Source organism: Oryctolagus cuniculus, chromosome 5 (genome assembly GCF_051225735.1).
Source record: "Oryctolagus cuniculus isolate XC-2025 breed Fujian yellow rabbit chromosome 5, ASM5122573v1, whole genome shotgun sequence".
NCBI classification, from domain to species: Eukaryota; Metazoa; Chordata; class Mammalia; order Lagomorpha; family Leporidae; genus Oryctolagus; species Oryctolagus cuniculus.
Window position 1 is genome coordinate 13570972 of NC_142871.1, and position 24368 is coordinate 13595339.

Genomic DNA, 24368 nt, shown 5'->3' on the forward strand with positions numbered 1-24368 from the left:
AGAAAACTTCAATCTGGAGTGTAGACATTCAAGGACAGCAGAGTTCCATACGTACATAAGGAGACTGTTTTAAGAAAAAGGTTTATGTTAGTGATAGGAAGATTTCCTAAATAAACAAAAATCCCCAGACTGTGACTGTAGTCTAATGAATGCTCTTTGGGGAACTTCAAGAACATTGACAAAGTATCCCGTCAGACACTGTATATCGATCTTCCGAAATTTCTGAAGGTTTGGCATTTATTGACTTTGGCTAAGCCTGTCTAGATTTCAAAATGAGTGATTAGGGGAATGATTAGCAGGTCTGAATGAGACTCTCCCTGTGTTACTCTGGTCTATGTCAGAGAAGAGGAAGCCTCCCTTCCCTGTATCACGTTTCTAATTCTTAGGTATCGAGTCAAGCAATGTTGTGAATATTTGCAGTAAAAATTGCTGCATTATGCCTTTCACAATAATTTTGGAAATCCTGCAAACCTTGCTTACCTGCCAGAGTGAGGCAGATGCTGTCAAAGTAGTTCAAAGTAGTTCACAGCCATCCAGGAGAAGCAGGGCCATTGCATCTTGCTCTGACCCCCAGGGTGCTTGGTTTAGGAAGGAGCTAAGATGGTCTTGTTAACTTCCTTCCTCTGTGTTATCTACAGTTGTTTTTTCTATTAAAGAACTAACATAGATTTCAGCCACATGGTAACAAATTTGAATTGTTTAGTGCCATAAATGAGAAGTGTTGACCTCATGGTCAAAGTTGCAGAAATCATTCCTTCAAAATATTTCATGAGATTTACAAGGGTAGTTAATTCATTTTTGTCTTTTTATAGGCAATTTCCAAAATTTTTGTTAATCTTTAAAAATATCACTTAGGGTTTTCAATAAGATACTTGAATCTCCCTCTAAAACAGATGTCTAATTTCTTTTGAACAAAAATGAGGTTCCTGAAATTATTTCAAATTAAAAGCACTATGGTGATATCAGAGGATGAAGGCTTATTATTTGTCTGTTGAAAATTTTTTTCTTAGTGTAGACAGAGCTCAGAAAGAAGAAATAGAACTTTCTTGTCCCTAGGTGACTTTCTACAAACAATCCCCCCCCCCCCCCCAGTTACTCATTTAACTTTCCTTTCCTCAATTTAATGGGTCTTGGTCTGCTTGCTTGTTATGCCAGTTTGGTTACTTTTTTTTTGTTTTTTTTTTTTTTTGACAGGCAGAGTGGACAGTGAGAGAGAGAGACAGAGAGAAAGGTCTTCCTTTGCCATTGGTTCACCCTCCAATGGCTGCTGTGGCCGGCGCACCGCGCTGATCCGATGGCAGGAGCCAGGTATTTATCCTGGTCTCCCATGGGGTGCAGGGCCCAAGTACTTGGGCCATCCTCCACTGTACTCCCTGGCCACAGCAGAGAGCTGGCCTGGAAGAGGGGCAACCGGGACAGAATCCGGCGCCCCGACCAGGACTAGAACCCGGTGTGCCGGCACCGCAAGGTGGAGGATTAGCCTAGTGAGCCGCGGCGCCGGCTGGTTACTTTCTAATTCCAATATCTTTAAAAATCATTTCTGGCTGAAATGCTGCTTCACTTTCCCCTTTCTCTCTCTCTCTCTCTCTCTCTCTCTCTCTCTCTCTCTCTGCATCTATACCTTTCTATGCCTATAAAATTTATTATTTTTATGTAAGAAATCTACTCAGACTCTAAATAAGTTTTATGATGCAAATGAGAAAAACCCAAATGGATAATTAGTTCATTCACTCATTAATTATTTAATATATTTTTTCAGCAAGTATTCAATGAAAGTTCACCATGTGTCAGTCATTCTTTTGGGTATTTTGGGATACAGCATATCACACAAAAACACCTACTTTCTTAAAACTAACATTTCATTATGGAAATAAATAAAATTAATTATTACAATTTATATAATATGATAAATGGTGATATATTTCAAAGAGAATAGAAAAGAGGGATAGGGAATGTGGGAGAATTGATTTTTAATTAGGAAAGACATGAAAGGTCTCTTTAAAAGATGGAATTTGTGTAAAGTCTGAAAAAATTTAAAGTGAGTGTTGAGTTTATCAGAGGCAGAATTCTCCAGGCAAAAGGAATAAACATTCAAACGCTTTAGGAGTGTGGCTAGTTTGTTTAATGAGTGAAGAGCAAGACAGTGTGGTTGGAGTGTGACAGGGGATGGGGTGCAGGGGGCCACAGTGGGCCAGGGAGGCAATGAAAAGTCACAGGGTTGGGACTTCTCAACCCTGCAGACACCTTGAGTTCTACCAGCAGTGACTTAGGAAGCCTTTGGAACCTTCTGAACAGACACATGGAGCTGTTTGATATATTTGGAAGGTAGAACTGCCAAGATTTGCTGGTGGATTCAGTGTGAGAGGAGTGAAGGATGACGCCAATATTTTCCCTGAGCAATTGGAAGGATGGAGTTACCGTGTTTGCTTTGCAGAAGACAAGGGTAGGAGCAGGAGCTGGCTGGGTAGAATACAAGGAACCAAGTTTTGGGCACTTTATACTGGAGATGCTTCTTAAGTATCCAAATGGAGCTGCTAGGGGAAACTTTAGACAAGCTTTAGATTCCAGGAGAGAAATAGGGAAGGTATGAATTTGGGACTGTCTATACATGACAGAGAGTCGGGGAGACTACATGACCTGACTGAGGTCCTGACTATAGATAGGGCCGAGAGAAGGTTGGCGTGGTTAGGAGTGCAGACATTCCATGTGCCTGTACTGGAGTGAGGGCAGCAAATATTCGTGCAGAGGTAGGTGGTGGGCAAGGAACTTTGGGATACTCTGATTGTTTCTATTTCCTCAAAGAATAGAGCAAGGTCATCAGCTGCAGGTGTGGATGGGGGCAAAGGTTTGAGATGAGAACCTTTGAAGCGGTCTTTGGAGAGAGAAGGGGTTGTAAAGTTTTGGGTACTGGATGGGAGTGAAAGTCCACTGGCAGTGGTTTGAATTCGAAGAAAGACAAGTGAATGTGTGATGGTTTTGCTGCATGCATGCTGTCTTTGGGGTAGGCAGAGGAACTGGTGCAAAGGTAAACATGCAGTGAATATGAGCGTGGTGCTGGCACTGTGTTCGGTCAGGGAATACAGGATAGAAAATACTTCTCCTGTCACCTCCTGTAAACTTTAAACAAGGTAACATAGAGGATTAATAAGCATCAAAAGAAATGTGTCGCTGTAGTTCTAAGAGGGCTCTAAGCCTTGGAAGTTATGAGAATACAAAATTAAACAGTTTCTCAGTCCAGTTTGGGGGTTCAATGAAGATTTTTCTGGAGAACATGATGCCTGAGCAGAGTATAAATTTATATGTTAAAAATTGAATAACTGATTGGAAAGTGTTCTGTGTGAAAGACACTCTAGATATTGGAGTTCATCAGATGAAGAAAGGTGAGGAAGGTTCTTTGTGTGGTACAGTTAAGGTAACTTCAACAAGATCATGGAAAATGAAATTAAAAGATAAGTTATCTTTGTACAAACAGATTTTCAATTTTATGCATAGTTTTTCTTACTATTCATTTTCATGAACCTTTTGAAGATCTCTTGTATGCATAGATTTCAAAGCCCTTTTCACCAAAATTTTTTATTTTTTAATTCCATTTTCCATGAGCTTTTGTGGAGTAGTCTTTTTTTATATTTTATTTAATGAACATAAATTTCCAAAGTACAGCTTATGGATTACAATAGCTCCCCCCCCATAACTTCCCTCCCACCCACAACGCTCCCCTCTCCCACTCCCTCTCCCCTTCCATTCACATCAAGATTAATGTTCAATTATCTTTATATACAGAAGATCAATTTAGCATATATTAAGTAAAGATTTGTGGAGTAGTCTTGTGTCATGGAAGTAGACTTGTGGAGATGAGAAAAGTACTCTCATACTATTAGACTGGAGAGTAAGAAGGAAGTGTAGCTGAAAGTCTGTGAGGAACTTTGGACACTAAGAGGAATCGTAAGGGACTGACATTGTGTCGTAGTGGGCTACGCTATGCTGACATCCCATATGGGTGCTGGTTTGAGACCCAGCTGCTCCATTTCTGATCCAGCTCTCTGATAATACTCCTGGAAAAACAGCAGAGGATGGCCCAAGTGCTTGGACCCCTGCACTCACATGGGAGACCTAGAAGAAGCTCCAAGCTCCTGACTTTGGCCTGGAACAGCCCTGGTCATTGGGGCCATTTGGGGAGTGAACCAGTGGAGGGAAATTCTCTCTCTGCTTTTCAAATAAATAAAAATCTTTTTTTAAAAGGGGAATCATGAGAGGACCCAGCATTTAGGTGTTGGATGGTTTAAAGTGGGGAGGGGCCGGCGCCATGGCACAGTAGGTTAATCCTCTGCCTGCGGTGCTGGTATCCCATATGGACACTGGTTCTAGTCCTGGCTGCCCCTCTTCTAGTGCAGATCTCTGCAGTGGCCTGGGAAAGCAGTAGAGGATGGCCCAAATCCTTGGGCCCCTGCACCCAAGTGGGAGACAGGGAGGAAGCACCTGGCTCCTGGCTTTGGATTGGTGCAGCTCCGGCCGTGGTGGCCACCTGGGGAGTGAATCAATGGATGGAAGACCTTTCTCTCTGTCTCTCTCTCTCACTGTCTGTAACTCTACCTTTCAAAATAAATAAATAAAATCTTTTAAAAAAAGTGGGGAGACATAGTGGAGACCTTACTTGGGAGGTACAGCAATGGATCAGTGTGAGGTGTTGGACTGTATGTACAAATTTAAGACTATAGGCATAGGGATGGAAAAACAGTAATGGGTTTGAGATAAAGTTGTTGGGGCTGAGTGTTTTTTTTTCTTTTTTTTTTCTTTAGTGCGGAGGATGGTGTGTCTTAATTTTTACCCCACTCCTTGAGTACAGAAAACAAAACTGAGCCATTCATTTCAAAAATGGGTGTCATTGAATCCAGAGGCAGGGTAACATTACACACATAGATTGTTTACACTATTAGCATTATTAGCATACATGCTTTTTTTTTTTAAAAGATTTATATATTTATTTGAAAGTCACAGTTACACACAGGGAGAAGGAGAGGCAGAGAGAGAGAGAGAGAGAGAGAGAGAGAGAGGTCTTCCATCCACTGGTTCACCCCCCAGTTGGCCACAACGGCCGGAGCTGTGCTGATCTGAAGCCAGGAGCCAGGAGCTTCCTCTGGGTCTCCCACATGGTGCAGGGGCATAAGGACTTGGACCATCTTCTACTTCTTTCCCAGGCCACAGCAGAGAGCTGGAGGAGTGGAGCAGTCGGGACTCAAACCGGCACCCATGTGGGATCCTGGCACTGCAGGCAGCAGCTTTACGTGCTACGCCACAGCACTGGCCCCATACATTGCTATTTTGATGGGAGATTAGTAGGCTCTTTTTTAAAATACGAAGATAACCTATTTATTTCTTCTATGTATAGTAATTAAATATGATTTATTAATGTTAAAATAATTTAATAAAAATAATAAGATATATTTTGTGTAAGTTCATGTCTTACATAAAGCATTATGTCCTGGTTTTACTTAGTGAAGTTTGCATAGTCAATTCAGTTATAAGTTCCAGGAGAGATAGTGCTAACTCCAAGACAGAATCTTCACTCTGATGTGGAATAATGGATTTATCAGGGAGAGCAGCAAAGAAAACCTTGGCTGTATGCCTAGTTCTTCTGCTTCCTCTTGGGGAGGATATTAAACATCTTTGTGGTTAGCATATGTAAATGGATGTCCTGACATATTTCTTTAGGCTGAGTGTATGGCTTAGAATATTAATGTGTAAAAATGCTTTGATAATTATTTCATGAATGTACATGTGAAAGTGTTGACAAACATGTTTTATTGAAACTAAGACACTCACAACATACCATCTTCCGTTTTTTTCCTACTTGCACAGTGTAAAGAACATGACCTGGCCATGATTAACCAGTTGCTGGATGATCCGAAGCTGACAGCAAGGAAATATAGAGAGTGGAAAGTCATGAATACCCTGCTGATCCAGGACATCTACCAGCAGCAGCGGGCTGCACCTGTCCCCGAGGGTGACCCCCTGGAACTCAGGAAGTCACCTTCTGGCTGTGTTGAAAATTCTATTTGAGGACACGCCAGGATTGTCTCATCTCTCACTTTACCAAGGCAATTCTTCAAGAGGTTGCAAGAACTTAGGTCTTTCCTTAAAAGGAAAACTGAAACCCAGTTCCTCAAACATCAGCTTCCCCTCTGAAGATGCAATGTAGATGAAAAACATCACCAAAGACAGCAGTCTTCTCATTGCATTTATCACACACCATCGAGGACACAATGACTAATTTCACTTGAACAGTGTGTTCCCAGCTGTGTGTTCCTATTGGAAGCTCACAAGGATGCGAGGTTCTGGGTGGAGTATGAGAAATTTATCTTTTGTTCCTTGCTCTCAAAAGAATTACAGCATTCTATGGACAAAAGATCAGATTTTAATAAGGTTCTTATTCATAGAAATGTTCTGTTTTCCAAAAAGAAGAATGTGCACTTTCTACCTGGTTGGGTAGCTGAGTTCTATGAATCATGTTCTGAGTGGAGGAAAACTTCCTTCAGCAGCAATTGGGGTAGGACAGATGTGATGTTGTGGACTAAATCGTCTTGCCTTTGGTGCAGAATGGTGTGGTGCCTTTTCCACTTGTTGGGAAATACTTCATAGAGCACAGGAAAGCCCAACAAGGGGGTGTGTTCTACATTCCACTCACTCAGAGGACGGCTTGATATTTTCACACCCACGTTGAAGGATCTGATTAATGTTTCTTTTTCTTGCAACTGTGAGAGGAAACTGTCTCATTATGGTTGGAGACCTATGCTCCTTCCTCTCTCCTCTAAGCAACTATAGGACAGAGTAATAAGCCCAGAAAGGAATGTTTGCTGCTTTTGTCCTTGGTTGTGGCACCTTCACACAATATGAATTTATATCTAGTTTTCTGTGGATCAGTATTGACAAGATGATTATGATGTCTGAAATTTTAATATCCTCACTCAACAAATCAACAAGCAAACAAACCTCAGACAGAACACACACACACACACACACAAAGAACAACAAAATCAACAAGAGTTAAAATCACAATTGTTTTATTTTTGTATGTTTGTGCATTACTTTGTGTGCTATGTGAATAGCTATAATATGTTTGTTATTTAAATATATTTATAGAAGTTAAAATTACTAGTGTTTTAAAAAGATGATATACTATTGTATGTTTTGCTCGCATATATTCTTAAAGTATATACTTTTTGCTTGAGAAAAATAAGAATACTGGTGATTCACTGGAGTTAATATGTTGCACTATAATGTATGAGGAATGCTCAGGAAATCTTGTAGGAAAAATATGCGGGCATGGATTGAACTTCAGTTCTCTCGCTCTCACTCCATTCCCCACACCCTCCAGCTCGTAGGTTTCTCTGTCTATTTTAAGCACTGATCTTAACCAGAAAAAGACTTCCATCATACGTTATTATTTCTTTTTAATAAGCTTTACACTTTGTGCCACTTATGGCCCACAAACCTCTACCAAATAAAACACAAATAGTGTAATCTTTTGACTAAAGGACAGATAGAAAATTTTGCAGTCACTTTTCAAGAAAGCCCATAAAGAAAAAATGTGAAAGTCTTTTAATCACCATGAATATAAGGGGTCTTTAAAAAACTATGGAAAATACCTATATGAAAGAACTTTGAACTTCAAAATTTATTTATACCAAAACAAGTTTATCTGCTTGAACTTCTCACCATGAGAATAAGCGTGATCCGCCAAGGAGTCATTTGGGCCCTCCCTGTCCTAGCAAACTGTTGGCATAACACATTTCATGTTGTAGTCTAAGTGTGACTTGACAGTTGGATGGAAATAACCACCTAAACTGTGTCTGCAAACTCAATGGAAATAGTTGTTGAATATTTCCCCAAGCTTTACTCAGAAGTTTTTTTCCCCTACTTTGTAAACAAATCAACCTCAGTGAGAAGAATGAAGAAAACAAGGTGTAGTATTTGAAGCTTCTCCAAGCTAAGAGGCACCATGACCAGTGAGTCCCAGCAGGTGGTTAGGCCCTCCTTTCTCTACCAAGTGGGCATGGAGAAGGGGAGCTCTGACCCCAGGTGAAGCTGTGGTCAGTGCCTGGGAGAGGTGGCTGTTCAGATCCTCTGCTTGATGCTTCCAGTTTGAGAGGCCATTTCTTTAGCCTCTTTACTCTGGAAAAGACCATGGATTCTTTCTGTGACTGGCAGGTTATTGGTTTGGGATTCACCATATCAGCAAGGTGCTAAGGCCAGCAAAATAATAATTCAGAGTATCCCCAGTACAGCATAAAGTGTTCTTCCAGCCTTTTGATTTGGTTTGCACTTTGGTTTGCACATCCGATAAACTTCCAGAGCTTTTTCCTAAATGGAAGAGCTCCAAAAGTTTTTGACCATGTTTGGCAAAACCTTGAAATGCTTTGGCTTTTCCTTGTTGCAAAGGACAGGTCTCCAAAAGTTCAAGGAAAACGTGCATTGTCTCTTGATTCCATCTTCCATGAACGTTTCCAAGCCCTTGTATTAACTGATCTTTAAGTGGGATCTCCTTGAGTACCATTCAGACTTAAAAGCAAAATATCTCCATGAGATCACTTAACCAAGACTTAAAGTCATTTTTCAAGGTCGCTTCAGGGAGATTGGCCTAGAATTTCTATTTTCTTGGTTAAAGCTGACTTAGCGGAACCTCCTGTGATGAAAGCTGGAGGGAACTGCCTGATTTTTCACCCTGCCCTTCTGGACCAAAATCAACCCTTCATGAGTGTTTTTACCTCTATAAATGCTTTTACTCTGAACTAGGAAATAAGGGGCTGCTTCCATGATGCCCACTCTCCGCTCTAGCCACTAAAGGGAGGTAGGGGCCAGGGCAGAGTAAGTGAAACAGAGGGGGACACTTTCCACGACACTTATGCAGGGGCAACCCTGGTAACTTCTCTCTGGGCCTTGGATTGCTTTTCTGGTCCAAGTGATATTGGGAGAACTGTATTACTTTCTGTTTATTGCTGGGGAGTGAGTCCTCTCTGAAATGGATTTTAGATAGTTTGGTGGGGCCTGAGGTGACTCCTATGGCCACTGGATGTGTGAGGGGCTGGAGACTCTCCATGTCGGTTCAGACCCATGTAACCTGGTAAGGATTAAGGTCTGCAGAGGGCTCCATTTTGGGGTTGTGGGGAGCACAACTCTCTATCGGCAACCTGTAGTCTAGACTGGAGCCTTATATAACAGACTCCTCCTGACTGGTTGGCACGTGGCAAACACATGCTGAGTCCGATTGTCAGTCTTGCATTTGAAGGGCATTTGTGACCTTAAGGAACTCATAGCTCTGCCACAACAGCTCGAATAGAATAAGATGAAAGTACTGGAAAGAATCATACAGCATATGATGCGGAGGACGCCTAAGACAGAGAATGTGTTTGTACTCAGAGTTCAGTGTGAAGCCCATGCCTTTTTACAGAGCTCTTATGGTTTGCAAATTGGTGTGTTCCAGCCACAACCTTCTCCCCTCCTCCCTCCCCTCAACCCCTACTTCTCCTGCCCACCCAATGGTCCATGCAGCATGACTGTGGATTATCAGTGCAGTGAAATGCCTGGGCTGGAGCCCCGAATGGTGAAGCCAGAACTCTAGCTTGATCCCAGGTCTCTCAGCACTCCCTTCCCTGATACTTTGAAAATGCCTGTTGTAGTAGAGCCCCTCAGGGAACAATGCCTGTGATGTGGGGCATGGGCTGCATCTCACTGGGCTGGTTGTGGTGGCTTTTTGCTAAATTTTCCATTTGAGCCCTGAAGGACCTGTTTGCCCTCTGCTGTGATCTGCTGCTGCACTGTCTGCAGTGTGGTCTGACCCAGTCACTAGATGGTCCTGTCTTTCCGCTGTAGATTACACTTGTTTGTGGTGCTGTGAGATCCTGTGGGAAGAGGTATGGTTAAAGACTTGAAGAGTGCGATGCTCGTTTTGTTTGCCATTTAAAGTCTTGTCAGGGGCTAATTGCAGACTCAATTTGTGATTGGGGATTAGTCCCTTAACCATCCTTACTTTACTTCTTGTGTAATTATAATTTCATAATGTAGCTTTCACATCACAATGCCATTAAGGTAAATAAAATAAAGGAAAAATACTTTTAAGTCTTTTGAGGAGAGGTACTGCACAAATTCGAGCCATATTTAGATTCACGGACACATACCTCTTTGTAAGAAAGATGATATTTTGTTACAGCCACACAGATGATTTAGTAAGTAGTTTAGGTACACAGTGTTCCTGTCCCAAAGTCACTTTATATTGAAAAGCTATTATATGCAAACAAAGTTCTAGAAAGTGTCTCTTCTTTAGTCTAATAGAATACGGTATCTGATTGGGAGTTGCCAATTTATTTCCCTTCCACTATTTTGTATACTTATCTCCCAAGAGAAACCGAGTCTCAGGCATGGGAGGTGGTGGCCTTGCTAGGTTTTGAAATACATCATTACTAATCAAAGGTCTGGGGAACTGGATTTTCACCAGTCTAACTCCGCCTTTCACCCTACCTGAAATGGACTGGGAGTCGCGGTACGTAATCTACCCCTGACGGAAAGGGGAAGCCGCCCTTCTCCATGGTGAGGTGTCGAGCTGCTGTGTGTTTCTCAGTGTGCAGACACAGGAAGCTATTTTATTTCATTTTTACTTTTGCTTCTTCTGTACTTCTCAACTCTTTCCCATCATACCATAGAAAACATTAAAAAATGGAGTCTGCATTTAAAAAATTGCTTTAATCTCTCTCCTGTTGTGAGAAGAGGTAACTGCTCTGTGTAGATCTCTCTTTACCTTTAGTCTGAAGGGGGAGCATGACCCATAGGGACATTTTATATCCCCCACTGAAACCCAGGCCTTCTGGTCACCGTGTTCTTGCATGTCGGGGATGTGACTTCTAGCACTGCATGGTGTTTGGGGCAAGATGTTAATGTGAAAATGATACCTGAAATTTAATTGTACTTTTTGTTCTTTGTCACCTTGTCCTTTTGACTAAACTGAGAAAAGAGGCATGGCTGGTTTCTCCTGCTTTTTGTTTTCAAGGTTGACCTGTAAGATGGAAATAAGAGAAAACGTATCTAGTAAAATGACATGGAAAAAAATTGAAATGCATTTCTGGTGTTCATTTTCTGTGTTGTGCTCTGGCTTCCTCAAAAGAAAAATTCTCTGGGACTTAGTGGCTGCTCTTTGATCTTCTCCAAAGGTTACAGTGCCCTCTGGTGGAGTTAGAAGGAAAATGGCTTCTAGACTCAATGTTAAAATAAAAGATCTAATTACATTGAGAAATCTGTTTCAACTATAGCTGCGGTGGCCTTCTCTGATGGTTCTGTTTGCAGTTTTTTTTTTTTGTAAGATAATATATATATTTTTCAAAAATTGCTATTGGTTCAAAAATTTGATTTTGGCATTATATTACTTCTTACCACTCCTAGGCACCTACATCTAGTTTGAAAAATTTTTAATGTTTGCATATTATAAAAGTTATATGCTATGGAATATAAATTTCCTTAAAAATATGTAACACATTTATGTGACAATCAAACAGAGAATATTGAAATAAATTCTTTCTTTTGAATCCACTGATCAGAGGAAGTTAGCCTGCATTTGGCTGTGATTCACCTCTCCCTCATTGCTGACTACACAGAGTTTTCATTTTTTCTTTCTCCTTCAATTCTGACCTTACGTGCTGAACTGCAGTCTCTTCTTTCCATCCTATCACCCCCAAATATTTCTAGGTTCCCACATGTAATTAGTAAAATTTATTTTAGATCAAAGGGATTAGGTATGGCTGGCTCTGTGGCTCACTAGGCTAATCCTCCGCTTGCAGCGCCGGCACCCCGGGTTCTAGTCCCGGTTGCTCCTCTTCCAGTCCAGCTCTTTGCTGTGGCCTGGGAGTGCAGTGGAGGATGGCCCAAGTGCTTGGGCCCTGCATTCCCATGGGGGACCAGGAGGAGGCACCTGGCTCCTGGCTTCGGATCTGTGCAGCGCTGGCCGTAGTGGCCATTTGGGGGGTGAAGCAATGGAAAAGGAAGTTCTCTCTCTCTCTCTCTCTCTCTCTCTCTCTCTCTAACTCTGGCTGTCAAAAAAAGGGGGGGGGGAATTAGGTAAGGCATAGTCTTTCTAGAACTGTCTTGTATTAGTTTCCTAATTTGCTTCTGGGAAAAAGGACCTGGATTTATCAGTTTAAGCAAATTTATCTTGGGGATCTGCAGGTCAGAGGTCTGAGGCTGGACCCCTGAGATAAAACTGAGGTCTTGGCAGGACTGTGTTCCTCCTGGAGGCTCTGGAGCGAATCCATTCCCTTACCTTCTCTGGGCTCAAGAGGGCGCCCACGTTGCCTGCTTCTTGGCACTCTTTCTGGTCTTCCAAATCTGCAACTCTGTATCTTTCTGAGCCTTTCCTTTGTAGCCACATTTTCCTCAGACTAATCTTTAAAGCCCTTCAGGATGACAGTGGGTGGGCCCACCTGGATAATCCAAGATAATCTATTTTAAAGTCAGTTAATCTGCAACCTTAACTTCCCCTGGCCATTCATTTACCTTTGTTGCAGAGGTCAGTGATGACAACATGGATGTTGTCCTGATTAACACACATTTCAGAGAGTGAGCTTGCTTAGTCCCCGGAACCATCAGTATCTCCCTTAAATTCCAGGATTCCCATGTTTTAGCTGCATGCTTGGGAGTTCTTTCTCATAGCATGTGGCTTGAATTTGCTTTCAAGACATGTTTACTATAAGAAGGTTAATTCTGTCTTTATGAGGAGAAAAGGAAGGAATTCCTGGATTTAAAAAATCATATGGTCACAGGCGTAATAAAAGACTGTATTTCCACACTGAGATCAGAGTTTCATAATACCTGCATTCAAAGACAGCTGGTGCAATGTCTCTGGTGTTTGAGGGGGTTCTGGTAACTGATGCAAAAAGACAGTACCAGGCCCAGATCTATGAACAATTTAAAGCAAAGTGTGAAAATGAGGCTCCTTGGCAGTATTTTTTTTAAAGATTTTATTTATTTACTTGACAGGTAGAGTTACAGACAGTGTGAGAGAGAGACAGAAAGAAAGGTCTTCCATCTGCTGGTTCACTCCCCAAATGGCCTCAATGGCTGGAGTTGTGCTGATCCGAAGACAGGAGCTAGGAGCTTCTTCCTAGTCTCCCATGTGGGTGCAGGGGCCCAAGCACTTGGGCCATCTTCTATTGCTATCCCAGGTCACAGCAGAGAGCTGGACTGGAGAGGAGCAACCGGGACTAGAACCGGCGCTCACATGGGATGTCAGCCCTGCAGGCAGAGGATTAACCTAGTGCGCCACAGCGCTGCCCCGCCCCCCCCCCCCAGCAGTATTTCAAGATAAAATAATTTTCTGTAATTAAAGGGCAGAAAGAATTGAAAAAAAACAGATGCAAAACTCAATCACTAAGATTGACAGAACTTCAAACAAGATTAAATTCCTAGCCTTTGCAAGTCTGCAATGCAAAAGTCAGGAGCCGTCAGAGGGATGTAACAGGACCCTCTGCTTTGGGATGGGGACATCCTGAGAAATGCACTTGAGGAACTTGAACCCTGCTTCACCTGAAACTTGCGAGCCTGCCTATGAGGCATAGCCCTGCTTTCTGGGAGATTCGTGCCTCCAAACCATTATGCTTAAAAATGATTCAGAGGCTTCCTGCGAGGCAGGTGTCTTAGAAGACGATGCTTGTCTTTGTCAGGCTTTCTCCTTACTCACCTTCCTGCTCACTCAGCCTGTCGTTAGAGCCACCTCAGCATAATCCAACTGGAGAAGGACTGCGTTGGTTAAAGGAGGGGACCACTTACACATCAGCTCACTCAGAACCAGCTGACTGGCTGGCAAGAACCAGGGAGCAAAGCAGGAGAACAGGTCCTGAAGGGGCTGGATTCAGGACAACAAGGAGAGGACATCAGGTTAGATATGGGAAAGCTAATTAACACAATTTCAATGCACCAGTCCTTTTTCATGCCACAGGAGTTGATGCCCTGGCAAGAGTCTTGGGACACAGGTCCCAAGTAAATAAATATAAATAAAGAATAAATAAAATGCCACACCCAACACATATTCCTGCAGATTCAACCAAGCAACAGCTCCAATTATAGCTGTTGTGTTGGGTGTGGTTTTTTATTAACACAGATTACAGCGTGCCACTGACATGATCTCCCGAGGAAGCCTGGAAAAGTGACAGTCCATGATCACAACCGTGGGAGCAAACTGTGGAGGAATGGATCTAAAGGCCTGGAGGTGTGGTGTAAAGGGATAAAAAATGAATTATAAAAAAAAAAACAAATGAGCTGATACGTGTCTAATGGATCCACAAGAGGACACTATTAATGCAATAAAGAATATACTGGTGAGAGTGCTCCTAGCATCACTGAGAAGCTTACAGGGCTGTCCTGTGTGATTGAAGTTGAAAGTAGGAGAGCCTACGATGGAAAAAGAACTCTAGCATCAGTGGGGGTGACAGACTCTTGGTATGATAGAGGTCAGATGGCAGCACTTAGTCATAAGCAAGGTGGTCAGAATTAATGGAATAGCAGCTTGCAGCTGGAGTAGTGACCATTTGGATCTTGGGGGATTGCTAACAGAATATGATATTCCTAGATACAAGATGTATGGAAAACCAATGTGTGTGTGTGTGTGTGTGTGTGTACACGTATATGAGTATATATGTATATATTCAAAATGGGTCAAGAATGGATATGCAGAAAGAGTTCTTCCAACAAAAGTCACACGGGGCTGGCACTGTGGTGCAGTGTTAAAGTACTGGCCTGAAGTGCCAGCATCCCATATGGGCGCTGGTTTGAGACCTGGCTGCTCCACTTCCAATCCAGCTCTCTGCTATGGCCTAGGAAAGCAGTACAAGATGACCCAAGTTCTTGGGTGCCTGCACCCATGTGGGAAACCTGGAAGAAGCTCCTGGCACCTGGCTCCTGCCTTCGGATCGGCTCAGTTCCTGCTGTTGCGGCCATCTGGTGAGTGAATCAGTGGATGGAAGACCTCTCTCTCTGTCTTGCACCTCTCTCTGTAACTCTGTCTTTCAAATAAATAAAATAAATATTAAAAAAAATCACAATCTCTTGTTCTGTTTTTAGACCTAAGACTTAAGAGGAGGCCATTTCCCATGAGGAAAATCTTAGAAACACCATGAGATACAGGTGTTTCCCCAAGTCTTTCATAAGGGAGCCAATAACCATTTACCTGGGAAATCACACAAGGGGGAAGTGGAATACGTGTGTTTTTCCAGGGAAATTAGATACAGGGTCCAAATTGCTTCCAAATTGCTCCCGATTTCTGGGAACAACTGGAAAATATCACAGCCCCTTTGTTAAGGTAGGGGCATGTGGAGGTCAACTAATAAATGCTTCATATATTCACTGGTTTCTAAATGTATAATTGGAATAAGCATACCTGGCAGTGGAAGAATTCTCATGTCAGTTCTTTGACCAGTAATAGTTACCATAGAGAGAGAGGCCAAGCAGAATCTTCAAATCCACCTCCTTCAGGGGAAAATGTAAATAAAGTTAATGTTTCATCTAAAGGGAATGACAGAGATTGGTGTTGCCTTTAAAGACTTTAAAGATGCAAGGATAGTGGTCCCTATGCATCCTATTCAACCCACCAGTTTGTCTACTGACAAATCTAGATGAATCATGACCAATTACAATATACTCCTGTATAGCCAAAGCCCACGTACTTACAGTTATAATCTGTGTTAATAAAATGCCACACCCAACACATATTCCTGCAGATTCATCCAAGCAACAGCTCCAATTACAGCTGTTGTGTTGGATGTGGTTTTTTATTAACACAGATTACAGTTGTAAGCACGTGGGCTTTGGCTAGGTAAGCACATTCTTCTCCATCACCCGTGAAGGAAGATGGGAGCATTTCAGATTTATGTGGGATGGAAACAATGCATAATTTATCATATTTATGCTATCACCCCATGGTGATTGCTTCTGCTATGTGTCACAATAAAGTGGGGCATTTCAGAAGTGGAGCCTAGTGGAGCATCTGTAGGTGAATTGGGGGCATGCTCTCGAAAGGGATCAAGGTGATTCTGATGCTACTGTGGTTAGCTCTTGCAGCAGCATTGCTATAAAAGCTTGAGCCTGGTCTCACCTTGTCTTCCTGTTTGAGATGTTCTCTCTCACTCTAACAGGTTCCCTGCTATTGCCATCTGCCATGAGGTAATGCAGTCAAAAGGGCCCTCCCAAGAACTGAGCTGATGCCAACACCATGCCCTAGCACATCTGTGAACATTGTTTTCTTCATAAGTAGAGTGCCTCAAGTATTTCACTATAGTAACACAAAACTGAGTAATACAGACTACTAATACCCTGTGGCCGCATTTGTGACTGCCTCTGAAAGCCAATGATGAGTGGAAAACCTTCCATGAGGAAGAGTTCCAGGTAATGTGTCTGTTTATCAGGGTTGTGTGGAGAGAGGCATGACCCAGAAATCATCAAAGTCAGGGAGTTCTGATGGAGAGGCTTATGGATGTACTCCTGAGTGGGAACAGTGTGTGAGCCCATCTGATCTTTACAGAGTTTGTTAATAGCCACAGAAAGCATCCATTTCAGAAGCATTGGGTAACCCAGTAAGATAAATTGATTGACGTCTAAGAGCCTCAATCACTGACCAGCCCAGGACTTGTGCAAAGGGCTCATGACCAGAGAAATTGTGGTGGACTGAAATTAAAGGACACTGAATGAAAACAGACACTGAAAGGCACCAAAACTAGCTGGATTATTTGCCATGATAATCAAAGGCAGGTAGGATTGCTGGTCTGGCAGAGTTGGATGCTGGCCATGGCCCCCAGACACTTACATACTCAGCACTGCTAAAAGCTACTGCTGGGGCAGGTGTTGTAGTGAAGTGGGTTAAGCTGCTGCCTGTAACTCTGGCATCCCATATTGAAGCTGCCAGTTAGCGTACTGGCTGCTCTGTTTCTGATTCTGTTCTCTGATAATGTGCCTCGAAAAGCTGCATAAGATGGCCCAAGTACTTGGGTTCCTATACCCTTATGGGAGACCTGGACGGAGTTCCAGGTTTTTTGTTTAACCTGGCCCAGCCCTTACTGTTGCCAACATTTGGAGAATGAACGGGTAGATGGGAGATATACTCTCTCTTTCTTTGTAACCGCCTTCTAAATACATACATACATACATCTTTTTTTTTTTAAACTAATGCTGCATATGGGACTACCTCAAATCTTAATATAGACCTACCATATGACCCAGCCATCCCATTAGTGTGAATTTACCCAAAGGAAAAGAAATCAGTTTATGAAAGTATGATTTATACCCCCATGCTTATTGAAGCTCAATTCACAATAGTTAAGATATGAAATCAATCTAAATAGCCATCAACTGAAGACTGGATAAAGAAATTATGGTTTGGATGCACTATGGAATACTACACAGCAGTAAAAAAGAAATCCTAATTAATAGAGTTATTAATAATTAGATAACTAGTATAATACCTAAAAGGTAAGCTATAGGAGTGACAGCGACACTTTGAGATGTGATGATTTTGAACAGCCCTGCCTTGACTGTTAAGGAACAGTGTTTTTTTCTTTTTTCTTCATACTATCTATTGAACTCTTTACTTAGTGTAAGGTTAATATTTTTTTAAAAGATTTATTTATTTGAATGGCAGAGTTATAGAGAGGCAGAGAGAGAAAAAGAGAGAGAGCAAGCTTTCACTTCCCAGATTGCCACAATGGCCAGAGCTTGGCTAGTCCGAAGCCAGAAGTCAGGAGCTTCTTCCTGGTCTCCCATGCAGGTACAGGGACCTGAGGACTTGGGCCATCTTCTGCTTTCCCAGGCCATAGCAGAGACAAAGATGGAAAGTGAAGCAATAGGTCTCAAACTGGTGCCCATTTGGGACGCAGGCACTTCTGGTGGAGGATTCACCCACTACGCCACAGCGCCAGCCCCAGGGTTAATCCTCTGAGTATACAGTTAATTGAAAATAGATCTTTGTAAAAAAATAAGAATGAGAATAGGAGAGAGAGAAGGAAGAAGAGTGGGAGTCTGGGCTGGAAGGAGAGTAGGGTGAGAAGAATCACTTTGTCCCTAAGTCTGTGTATATGAAATGCATGAAATTTGTATACCTTAAATAAAATTTAAAAACAAAAGTACTAATGCTGCTGAATGTTTTGCCACTTGTAACAAAACCAATGGAGAGTCTGAGTACTGTGTTACATTTTCCCAGCAGTTGCCTAGATTGGACCTCTTCCATCTGGAAAAAGGCAATGTTTCATTCTGATGATAATTGGCAAGTATTTCACATATGGATTAGCCTTTCCTTCATTCAGTACTTCAGTGAACACTGCTATTCAAGGACTCAAAGAATCTTTGATCCACGCATGGGGTCTCACAAAATATCATGTTAGACAAGCAGCTAGGAAGCAGGGTAATGAGCACATGGCCATGGTGTCCAGCGGTTTTTCTCTATTCTGTGCCATTCAGAACATGCTGGCCTGAAAGAGCCTTGGAGAATTCTCTTGAAGGTGCAGCTGGAAGATACCTTGTGAGTATGGAGCACCATTCTTCAGAATTGTGATATATTAAAATCAGAATATGATATATTAAAAATAGTGGCTCTTATGTAATATAATGGCCTCTGTAGGTTGACTTCCATAGGTTAGGGACACAAGAGTTGAAGCTGTACTGGCCCAACTCACAACATTCCAAATAATCCACTTGAGGAATTTGAGTTTTCCCATCCCTACAACTTTAAGCTCTGTGGGTCAAGAAGTCTTGCTTCTTCCAGAGGACACTGTGAGAATCACAATAAATCTAAAGGAGTGGATGCCTTCTAACTGCTTTGGGTTCTTCCAGTCTGGAGACAAGCAGACGCTGAAAGGCACTGAAACTAGCCAGATTATTGGCCATGATGACCAAAGGGAGATGGGATTGCTGGTACTTACTAGAAGGAGGAGGAATATGTTTGTCTCTTAGATTATTTACAGGGGCATTGTTTGGTACTCCAGTGCTGGGCAGGTATAGCAACTAGCCTGATAAGTGTAGGGTAACCAGGGACTCAGATGGCTCAGGGGTGATGCCTAGGGATATTAGATAGCAGAAGCATGAGCCTGGGGGAATCTAGAGTGCCTGATGGAGAAAGGGGGTGATGTGTCATCTAAGGCTTTAGGATCTAATGGCACAGCAATGCTGTGTCATTCATCACCTGAACTTGCTTCTTGGAAGATTTTCCAAGAATTGTGAACATGCCTATATAGCAAACTTAGTATGAAAAGCAAGAGGATCTGAACAGTACAAGAGGTAGACTCCACTGGGCATTGTCGGGATCCTGTTAGGTCTCCCTTTCCAGACAAGACTGAAGGTCCAGTAAATGGTGGCTGCTAACAGTTCACCAGTGGCCCCTTGTTCAGAGCTGGGGTTGCGGCTCAGTGGCAGCCACCTCCCTGGAGAAGTTGTCCTTCCATTCCTCTTCCTCACTCCTCCTGGCCTACCAGCCAGGGACCAATAACTGATTTGCATAGGGTGTGGAAGTCCATTTTTCTTGTCTTAATATAGATCCAGCATGGTGGAGCAATGTGTGATCTCATGTTGCTCTTGAAACTAGACTGCGGCTAATTTCCACCCAGAGCATTTCGTTATGTAGCTCTCTCCCCTTGCTGCATGCTGCTTCCCCACCTCCCCTTGGTCTGAGGGTTGTCTTCAATTCACCTCTTCAGTAAAAATTCCCATCCTTGGCTGGCGCCGCGGCTCAATAGGCTAATCCTCCACCTTGCGGTGCCGGCACACTGGGTTCTAGTCCCGGTCGGGGCGCCGGATTCTGTCCCGGTGGCCCCTCTTCCAGGCCAGCTCTCTGCTGTGGCCCGGGAGTGCAGTAGAGGATGGCCCAAGTGCTTGGGCCCTGCACCCCATGGGAGACCAGGAGAAGCACCTGGCTCCTGTGATTGGATTAGCGCGGTGCGCTGGCTGCAGCGCGCCAGCCGCGGCGGCCATTGGAGGGTGAACCAACGGCAAAGGAAGACTTTTCTCTCTCTCTCTCTCTCTCTCACTGTCCACTCTGCCTGTCAAAAAAAAAATTCCCATCCTTGGTTTTCTTTCTTTGCACTTGACCTAAGACAGTTGCTTTCTCTTTTATGGGTCTTTTAAGTGGGATATGCTCTTTCTATCCCATGTTGCTCAGGGTGCCCTGGGAAACAGTATACTGTGGATGATATTGTATGAAAGGTCTTTAAAAACATCATGGAAAATATGTATTAAGGGAAAACTATGAATTGACCTCAATTTTTTGTGCACCAGAATAAATTTTTTCTTGAATTCCATTGCCATGAACTTTTTGCAGCTCACTCATGTTTTTTCTTGCTCAATAGTTTATCAGCCCTGAGAATGAACCTAAATGCAAGCACTATTTTCCCTGTTTCCCCCTTAATGTATCTTCCAATCTATGAATGAGTATCAGAATCATTCATGAGCAATTATGTAATACATAATTGTCGCTCCCCCTCTTCACGGAGGAACGACACAGGACCCTGCGCTGTTCTTTCGTCTGCTCGGCCCTTCCCGGCTTTGCTGCTGGTTCTTCCCGGGTTGGCTGCCGTCCTTCCACCTCCATGGAAGGGCGGTTCCCCCTGCCACTTTCCCCACTTCCGCGGGGGAGCGGCACACCGCCGGCCGGCTCTCTCGGGGGCTGCTCAGGTGTTCCTTCAGATAGATGTTCCCCTTAGATGTTCCCGGTGCATGTTGTCTCTCTTCTCCTTTATAGTCCTCTTCCACCAATCCCAACTCTGCTACCCACACGCCGAGTACACTGCTCTCCTCCAATCAGGAGCAGGATCAGCTCCTGCAGGTTACTGGTCGAACTGGAAGCAGCTGTGTAAAAGTTGTTTACTCCTCTCCCAGCGCCATATTGTGGGAGAGCAGATGCATAGAATAAGTCTTAATTCCAGTAACTTAGTCTAGTCCGAGTTGCTCCCCACAATAATAAGCACTGATTTTATGGATTTTGCACAAAATGACCCATTGTGGTCCTCAAAAACATTGCTTGAAACTGAAGTGTTTATTCACTATTACAAACTTTGAACAAAGTAGATAGTATGAAATTTGTTCTCTCACTTTATTTCATTATCTAAATATCCAGTACATCAAATATCTTTAAAAGGCCCTGCCTTGCAGAGATGACCCATCCTAATATTGCCTTATCATTAGGACATTTTTTTAAAGGACAATGGGATTTTTTTAATAAAGTGTGAAAATATATTGTTTGCCTAGGGATGTCTAATTGCTTAAGTACTCTTTGTTGAAAATGTTCTTTCTTCCATTAAATTGCTTTTTCACCTTTGTCAAAAATAAGTTTGGCTGGCCAGCACCACAGCTCACTTGGCTAATCCTCCGCCTGTGGCACCGGCACCCCAGGTTCTAGTCCCGGTTGGGGCGCTGGATTCTGTCCTGGTTACTCCTCTTCCAGTCTAGCTCTCTCCTGTGGCCTGGGAGTGCAGTGGAGAATGGCCCAGGTCCTTGGACCCTGCACCCGCATGGGAGATCAGGAAGAAGCACTTAGCTCCTGGCTTCGGATCGGCACAACGCACCTGCCATAGCAGCCATTTGGGGGGTAAACCAACGGAAAAAGAAGACCTTTCTCTCTCTCTGTCTCTGTCTCTCTCTCTCACTGTCTAACTCTGCCTGTCAAAAATAAATAAATAAATAAATAAATAAGTTTGGCATATTTATATGGGTCTATTTCTGGCATCTCTATTCTGTTAATTTGATCTATGTTTCCATCTCAATGTCACTATCTTACAGACTTTGATTCCTGTAGCTACGTAAGTACTGAACTAGGGCAGATTGCTTCCTCCCACTTTATTCTCCTATTTCAAAGTGTTTTAGCTATTCTAGTTCCTTGCCCTTTTATGTAAATTTTAGAATAATCTTATCTATAGCTACAAAAAAGTCTTGCTGAGAGTATTATTGCATAAGAACCTATATACCAGTTTAGGTTGAAATAATATTTTTACTTTGTTGAATATCCCAAGCTATGAACAAAGGATATCTCTCTGTTTAGGTCTCTTTGATTTCCGTCATTAGTTTTTTTTTTTTTAATTTTTAGTACATGGGTTCTGTACACTTTGTGTGTGTATAGATACATATTTCCATATACATATATAAATATATATAATTTTCCTCTCTTACATGATAGGTTTATGAGAGATCTTCCAAAAGTTCATAGATTTCAATATTTTTTATACCAATATAAACTTATTTTTAAATTCTAGTTTTCCCAGGAGCTTTTGAAGTACTCTGCCCTCACATCCTTTTTGATAAGAAACTAAAATAAGACTCAGAGTAGTTAAATGCTTTGGCCAAAGTCAGGCATCCAGTAAGAGCTGTAGTTGGATCTGACCTCTCAGAGTGCAGGATCCTAGCTAGCAGACTACCAGGAAGTGTCCATTCAAGATTGGCTCTGTTCCTATGACTCAGGCTCTGCCCAAACTTCAAGTCTAATACTTGAGAGCTGGGTCCATCCAGGGGCTGTTGATTTATTCTTGCCTTTACGGCATGTGACAAGGAATTATTCAATTAAACTGACCATATAAAAACTGCACCTGGACAGTTAGGATGCAGCAAAAGAAAGAAGCTTGTAGGAAAGGTGTCTCAGGGTGGAGTGAGTGACACATGGTGGGTTGACCCACCACATCCATGTTTAATCGTCTCCCTCAGCACCTCCTGGAGATGCCCCTGAGTCTTGGGAGGCCTTTCTGCAAGTAGTTTCATAAAAATAGAAGTTTGAACTTTATATTATTTTTAGGGTTGATGATGAAATAAATCATAGGTCTGGTAAGTATGTGAATTTGAAAGTTAAAGAGTTCTTAAAGTCTTACTTCCTCTGGGGAGGATAAAAGCTCTGGTTCTTTTGTTGCGATAATGACAGACTGTCAGTGTCTGTCGGTGTGCCTGATTCCTGCTCAATGAATAAATGCTGGTAATTGCTAATTGCTCTGAGAAGAAAACTGACTCATCGCCAGAGAGTGACTTGCATCTCAGTGCTGGAGGCCCTCTCTGCTGGTTTTATCTTGAGGATGGGAACATGTTACTGAAGTCAGCCCACTTGCTTCCTTGATGTTTTTGGGTTAGACAGATTCAGGTATAATTTTTGTCAAGAGCCAACATCCCTTGGAAACTTAAAATGTGGTTAGTGGGATTAAGCTTCCTTGTTTCTGGCCATTTTGATCTGAATATCACATCTTCCTTTTAAAATACAGTGGAGAAGATAAAGAGCATTTGATCAAATTTTCTTGCAAACTAGACACAAGCTAAGGGTTGATTTAAGTTCTACTACGCTTGCCAGGGTCTTCAGTGTTTTTCCCTCTGATTGCCTCTCTGAAAAACAGTTAGCTAATGGCAGATTTATGGCTATGTGGCTGACTTGGCTGCAACCATAGCAATGCCCTTTCTTGCCTTAAGAACAAGTGTAACCTGGGGACAGCGTTGGGGAACAGTGGGTTAAGACACCATTTGTAATGCCAGCATTCCATATTGGAGTGACAGTGTGATTCCTGGCTGCTTGGGGTCCAATCCAGCTCCCTGAGAATGCGTTGCAGATTGTGATAAGAGAGTGGATTGTGGTCCAAGTAGTTGGGATCCTGCCAGCCAAACGGCAGACTTGGCTGGAGTCCTGGGCTCCTTGCTTCCTCCTGGCCCAGCCCCCACCATTGGGGCATTTGGGGAGTGAAGCAGCAGATGGATAATCTCTCTCTTTCTCTCTCTCTCTTTGTGTCTCCCTCTTTCACTCTGCCTTTCAAGTAAATAAAATAAATCCTTAAAAAAAATCCTGTAAACCAAAAAGAGGAGTTCCCAGTGCCCTGCATATCTAGGGTTTTATTGTGATGTGCCACTGGTGTAGGTGAGGATGTGAGGAGGGACATGGGACCACTCAGAGGGCCACTGCTTTAATTACTCTACCTTGTAGCACTGTAGCTGCTCAAATTTTCTTATTTTCTGATTTTTAATGTATTCCAGATTGAAAGAAATTTTAAAGGCAAGTGATTCTGAGGGGGAGAACGCAAACATATTTTGAGATGTGCCATAAAGAGGAACATAACCCTGTGCTCCTGACCTCTCTAATATTCAGTGTGCATCTGACCTTCTTTGCTGTTAGATTCTTATACCAGCTACAGAGTCAGGAATCACCAATTCCAGGAGGTCAACTTGACTGCCTCTCTCCAAACACGTAAGCAGAACTATTTATATCTTCAATATGCTCAACCCATGAAACATACACATGAGAGTCACCTGACTAGGGGCCAGTGTTTGCCCCAGGTTAAGATGCCGGTTGGAATGCTTTTATCCCGTATTAAATTACCTGGCTTTAGGTCCTGACTCTG

General features: G+C 42.7%; 1 protein-coding gene across 13 annotated transcripts in view; it reads left to right on the top strand.

Moving 5' to 3' along the window:
* The window catches only part of IPCEF1 (interaction protein for cytohesin exchange factors 1), a 210930-nt gene extending 199827 nt beyond the window's left edge, over positions 1-11103 (top strand). For all 13 annotated transcript variants that reach the window (XM_089332554.1, XM_089332556.1, XM_089332553.1 and 10 more), the window contains one exon: positions 5857-11103. In XM_089332554.1, the coding sequence (XP_089188680.1) occupies positions 5857-6057 (201 nt within the window). In that variant the 3' untranslated portion in view covers positions 6058-11103. The remainder of the gene's footprint in view (positions 1-5856) is intronic.
* Positions 11104-24368: the final 13265 nt, after the last annotated feature.